Raw genomic sequence first — 6,296 nt, 5'->3', positions numbered from 1 at the left:
CGCAACAAATCACGTCGCTCCTACGTTCCTCATGGATGCCGCCTCCTGTTCCGGTTCGGACGCCATTTGCGTGGCGGAACGCCGATGAGCAAAGGGCTTGTCTTGCCCTCTTTACTCTATGGACGCCTGGAAATAACAACGTTCCGCTTTGAGGCCATGGAAAACCACAACCGATGGCTTTCTCTCATTTTTATTCAGACGATTGGTCGGCTCTGCAATGCGTACTCTATGACTACGGACTTCCGGAACCCATGCTGACATCATCATCATCATCATCATCATCATCCCTTTCTGCACGGCCTTCCCTCGAACCCACGCATGAAACTAAGGGTTCGATTGCGTAAATGCAATGCGACAGACAGGATCCGGTCAACTGATGCTCAGAGATCATCGGAGTGCGCCGCCTCCCTTCCTCCAATTAAACTGCGGGCACGAAAGTTCTTTGTGCTACAGAGCTTTTGTTAGCTGCTTGAATACGTCATCAATCAGCGTCGGGTATTTTCGTGGTCTCATTGAAAAAGGTGGGAGCGGCGTAGAGACTGAGGTGGGTTTGATGTGGGAAAAAGTCCATTTTTATCTTGGTATTCCGAATGGGTTGAAATTGCGCTTTCCGTTTTCCTAGCAAGTAATGGTAATTGCCTGGGAATTCCCAAATACACTAAATCTGAAGGGCAACCGTTTTGGATGGGGTTTCCTAAAGTTATTTTCTCTGTTCTTTTTAACCTTTGTTTTCAGCTTACAGGTAGCTCTTGACTTGCGACTAAAATCTCTGCTGCTAAGTGAATGGCACCTGATTTTGCCTTTTTTTTTTACCTTCGTTGTTTAAGAAAATTACTGCAGTTAAGTGAAACACAAGGTCATTAAGCAAATCCAGCTTTCCCATTGACTTTGCTTGTCACAACCTGGCCGAGAAGGTTGCAGATGATAATCACATGACCTCAGGTTGTTGCAACTGTGGTAAATATATACCAGTTGCCAAGCAACCATATTTTGATCATGTGATTGTGGGGATGCTGTAAATGCAAGGACTGGTTGTAATTCACTTTTTTCAAGGCTATTGTACCTTCCAATTGTCTCTAAACAAATGGTTGTAAGTCAACCATGGACAGGGAGGCAAGGCCTGTGCTGCATCCTCCTCCGAGCTGAGCCTCACCAAGTCAGCGCCTCTGCCCAATGCCCGTGCCGCTGCAGCGTTTGGAGCTGCCGGCACATTTGGAGATGCATGGGGACAGGGACAGGCTGGGCGAGGGGTGGAAAGGACGGGCGGCTTCAAGCTCTCTTCGTCAGACCCACTGGCCAGGGAAGCAGTACTGCCGTCGCCTTGCCTCCCTGTCCGCAGACGGGTGGGTGCTATCACTGCCTCAGGCAGCCTCTCCCGGTGGCCCCTTTGGGTTTGGGCTGGAGGGACTTGGGAAGGGAGCCAAGCTTGGGTCGGCCCGGCTCTTTTGCTTGGCAGGCGGGCGCGCACGCAAGGCTCGCTTTCCCAGCTCTGCCCAGCCCGCACAACTCCTGTCTGAGTGGAGGGTCCGGCAGGGAGGTGCTCGCTGCCTTGGCAAGAGCTCCACCGCCAGGCAGGAGGGCCCGCCTGTCAGCTGCGCTGGGCTCCCCAGGTGAAGCTCTTTGCGCTCTGCCTAGCGCCAGGCAGGGATGGCGGCTGGGCCCTTCTCCTGGGGTGGGCCTATCCTGTGCTGCGGCCCCGGGAGATTCGCCTCCCCATGTGGGGTTGGGCTGCCCTCTTGGGCAGGGGAGGCTTTGTCGTACTGGTAGTAGGCCGTCGTTTTTAAAAGAATTGGCTTTGCCTTTGAAGGCAAAGGGAAGGCGGCGACAGGAGCACCTGAAACCGAGTGTCTCCACTAAGCTCCCATTGGAGGGAGGAGCCCTGGCTGGCTGCACATGGCTGCGCCAAACGCCGCAGTGTTGCTCTAAACGCCACGCCAGCACAGAAGGGAAAGCAACGGTGGCGGAAGGTCTCCCGGTACGAAGTGCCCCACCAACTCTGAGGTCAACATCCAAGCCGTCGCTGCCTGCCCACCCGAGGGATGCAAGGGGGGAAATTAAGTCATCCCGAAAAGACGGCCTTGCCGTTTTTTCGGGGGTCAAAAAAAAAAAAAAAGGCCCGGCCTTATTTTGTGAGAAACACAGTATTACACCTCCATCCACAACAACTCTATATGGTAGGTTAAACTAGGCTGACAGAGAGTAATAGTTCAGATATTTGGAAAGATGTGATGCTTTTCAAGCGAATCTATGAATTATTTTACTGTGATCAAGTTGATATAAGTTAATTTATATGCATTGCTTTCTCTTTAATTTTTTTTAACAGTTATGGCTGCTGTGAGTTTTGAAGAATTTTCAGTGCCTCCTGGCTCAGAGCTGGCATTGCCTCCTCTTTTTGGTGGAAATATCCTAGAAAGTGAGTTAGAAACTGAGGTAGAATTTGCTGATGGAGGGATACCAGAAGACGAGGAAGAGGAGGATATGTTGCGGCAACAAGAGATGACTCGACACAAGTGTCAAGTGCTTGCCCGACGATGCAAGGAGTTAGAACAGGTACATGATTAGAGTGAATATGTTTTTCACTATTTATTAACAATGTTTCTAACAACAATCTTGTGAAATAAAATAGATTTTAGAGAGAGGGTTCAAGAGATCTCTTACTACATAGGGCTAGATGAAAATTTGAACGTAGGTCTTTCTGGCCTCAATCCAGCATGCTGTTTACAATACCATACGTTCAGGAAAAAGGACTATGTGGACACTACATAGAGCAACAATGAAAAATTCAAGCGACACAACTGTTAAGTGTAGACTACTGTGGAAGAGGAGGGAATTGTTGACTAAATGAAAAAAAGATGTCCACCTAATATTGACTCTTATTATAGGTGAATGAGAGGATGTTAAACCGGCTACATCAGGTCCAGAGAATAACACTGCGTCTCAAACAGGAAAGAAGGTGAGCAGAAGATACAGTAGGGGCAAAATGTATTAAATATATACCCCTTTATGCAGCCCTAAAAAATTTAAAACTAGGATATTTAATTGGGAAACCTATGATTTTTCAGACTTTGCTGAGCTGCCCTTCCCAGGATTACCAATGATAACCTAGACTGGCTGGGTCTTCTGGGAGTTGTACTTCATCAAGATTTAAGGATAACGCTACTTCTGAACCAAGAGGCTGCATGTTTATACCAAAGAGATGAATTTTAACTTCTTTTATCTAATGTTTTCTATCTGTTTTCACCCCATTTTTTATTTTGTGAGACAGGATTCTGGTTAGAAAAAAACAGTTATACAAAAGGGTTGGTTTAAAAGAATGTCTTTCTACTTTCTCTGAGGTTTCTCATGAGAGTTTTGGATTCCTATGGTGACGATTACAGACAAAGCCACCTTGATATTGTCTTGGAGGTAAGAAAGAGTTTCAAATTAGGCCAAGTTTACACATTGCTATCATCTCTAAGAATGTTTGTTTGTTTGGGTGTTGTATGACTTCATACCTACTATTTCTAAATGATGGTCGAAGCCGTGGCATAAACTTGTGTCTTATGCAGTAGACATGGTTAATGTAATGCAATGCAAGAATCTCCAAACTTGGCAACTTTAATTCCTTAACCAGCATAGCTTCTGGGAGCCAGTATAGAATTCTGGGAGTTGAAATCCACAAATCTTAAAAGTTGCCAAGGTTGGAAACCTCTGATGTAATGCATACGTGAGTGCAGCTAAGATATAGAACTACGTGGATGAGACTTAGCAGAGTATCTACGTGCCCCTGACACTTGTTGTTCTTTTCCAGTTTATTGATTCTAAGAATACGAAAGAGTCAGCAAGGATCAGGAGCCATGTTAATGCTTGATTTGTCTCCAGGAAGGAATATTATCGTACATGCTAATAGTTTATTTCATTGAGGTCTGGAGGGACCATATCCTCTCAGCCTGTTGGAAGGCTGTAAAGTCCTAGCTCAAGGGTTTTCAAACTTGGCAAGTTTAAGATTTGTGGATTTCAACTCCCAGAATTGGTTGTCTCCCCTCTATGCTTTCCATGGGAATCAGATTTGATTCCCTGTTATAGTTTACATTCCTTTTTCATTGTCATCCATCCACCCACCTTCCTATCTTTCCCCAAGAGCCTAAAGACCTGGCTCTGGTGGTTGGCTGGGGTAAATCGAAACCGGGGGTGGCTGCTGAATTGATGGCAGACTCCACTTCCCTCCCTCTTTCTCTGTTTTCTACACATCCATCCATCCTTCTTTCTTTTTTGGTAATCATGTTGTATTCTCCTTGTGTTCTTTTTCATTGTTCATTTTATTCTGTTATCATACTTCTGTTTACAGACTTTCCATTTTTTCCTTTTTATTGTTATAAGCTGCCTAGAGTAGCCCCACAGCAAAGTAGGCAGCAAATAAATTAAATGAAAATAAATGTACTATACACCCCCCATCCCGAATAAGTAGTATTCCAGAACTGCTCCTTTTCTGCACGTGATTTCTGCAAGGGTTTGATAGCCAAATGCCATGAAGCTGTAACTGCCTTTGTAGGGAGTTCTTTGGATCTATCCCCCAAGTTGGATAGAAAAGCAAGACCAAGTCTCTTCCCCCCGAGCCCCTCTCCATATATTATAAATACTATGTGGCTTCCCATTGGGGGCAAGTGGGAGAATTCTAATTGCATCACTTTCTGTATTTAGGATGAAGGAATCCGTAGTGCAGTTGTTGCAACTCCTGGCAACGCAGAGAATAAGCCCTGTGAGAAAGAACCCCCCAGGTGCCTGCCTGCCCAAGAACCAGAGAACCTTTCCCCTAGTGAAGGCCCTGTCAGCAAGAAGCGGCGACGTCATCTGCGTGAGGAGAAGGAAGGGAGGATGCGTCGAGCAGCCCCAACATTGCTGCCCATGGAGGAATTTCCTGTGCAGGTACTGGGAAGTTTCAATGGTTCTGCAATTTAAATCGGCCTCCTGCCTATCTCCCTACCCACCCACCATCAGAAGTGGTTGAGATTTTTAGTGGGAACAATTAAAATGACATAAAAATACAATATGTCAATTTATGTGAATATATGCAATTTGTCTGGCTTCTTTTCACTGCAGAGATTAAAGACTCCTGCACATTATCAATTAATAATAATAATTTTTGGGTTTTGTGGCTGCAGATAAAATCTGAAGAAGATTTCCAGTGTGAACAGGATGATGTTCTCGGCTCTGCCTGGCAGCAATCCAGTCCCCAGGACAAGTTACTCCATTACTCAAAGTTTCCCAGCCCTGGTGCCTGTTCTGATTTTGACTGAGGCTGGCCACTCATCTAAAGAAAGCATCAGGGTGCCTGAGAAGATGAAAATCCCTTGCAGACATCTTAGATCTCAACCAGGATCTAAGGAACAACAGGATATCAACTCCACCTGACTCCTCAACTCTAATCCAGTGAAAGATGATCTGAACTGCTGGGGGTGGAGGAAGTGGTAGAAGTAGTGGTGATGAAGTTTAAGTAAGAAACAAAATTTTGGAGTCTGTGTGTAAGGATATTCAAAGGATTAGCTTGAGTCACTGAGCTGAGTCCATAATGAACTCAACTTATGTCCATAATCTTTGAATGGGGAAGCAAGAATTTGAGCAGAAACATTTGTATCCTTTCAAGATTGAGGAAGGGCCGTTTTGAGAGGTCAGGGTTCAGCCTTTCCACATTTGCCCTTCTGATATCTGACTTTGTAATTCTGGTGGGTATGGGAAAGGGGACAAGTGATTCTTGTGCATTAGAAAGTGCACAGAAACAGCTATTGCTGCATTTTACCATGGTGGTTTCTGTGGATGTTCTTGGTTGGAAAACCTTGTACTGAAGGAAGGCGGAGTTCTTTTAATATTTCTTCAAGGTTTTTCACAGTGTCTTGATTTATGGTATCATAAAATCCAGCATGATTAAAAGGCCAATTGAAGTCTGTATGAAAGGAAGTAATTTATGTGCTGTTGACCTGGGTATTTATGAGAATTGTTTTATGTGTCAGTTTAAGAACTTAGCATGTCTTTGCCAGTCCAGAAGAGAGCATGAATTAGCACCCTTTCCTGTAGTTTCCTCCTCAAGGAAACATCCAAAGAGTTTCAAGATTTTCCTGCTAGCCATAAGGACCAGGAACTCCTCCACCGCCAAATATACCCTCAAGTTAGGAATGATAATATTTAAACAAGCCACACTTGTAGTCTAATTGCATTTTTGGATTTAGAAGAGTTACAGAAATACAACTGAGCAACGTTCAAGCTTATAGCTTCTACTTTGTGGCAAGATTTGAATGATACATTAAACCAATCAAATGTGA

The 6,296-nt window shown here is 44.8% G+C and overlaps 1 protein-coding gene across 2 annotated transcripts; it reads left to right on the top strand.

The window, feature by feature from the left end:
* The first annotated feature begins 61 nt into the window (after window positions 1–61).
* TFPT (TCF3 fusion partner) lies at window positions 62–6,296 on the top strand. Of its 2 annotated transcripts, none has more exons than XM_026712030.2 (6): window positions 62–544; window positions 2,324–2,550; window positions 2,883–2,953; window positions 3,336–3,405; window positions 4,681–4,905; window positions 5,142–6,296. In XM_026712030.2, exons 2-6 carry the CDS (start codon window positions 2,326–2,328, stop codon window positions 5,274–5,276), a joined length of 726 nt encoding a protein of 241 aa, XP_026567815.1. In that variant the 5' UTR covers window positions 62–544; window positions 2,324–2,325; the 3' UTR covers window positions 5,277–6,296. The 2 variants fall into 2 exon arrangements, with proteins under 2 accessions (XP_026567815.1, XP_087774026.1); XM_087917900.1 differs by having other exon boundaries at window positions 94–521.

The sequence above is a fragment of the Pseudonaja textilis genome, chromosome Z (genome assembly GCF_049901715.1).
Source record: "Pseudonaja textilis isolate UNSWEBS1 chromosome Z, rPseTex1.2, whole genome shotgun sequence".
In the NCBI taxonomy this organism is placed as follows: Eukaryota; Metazoa; Chordata; class Lepidosauria; order Squamata; family Elapidae; genus Pseudonaja; species Pseudonaja textilis.
This window is presented reverse-complemented; position numbering and strand designations above follow the sequence as displayed.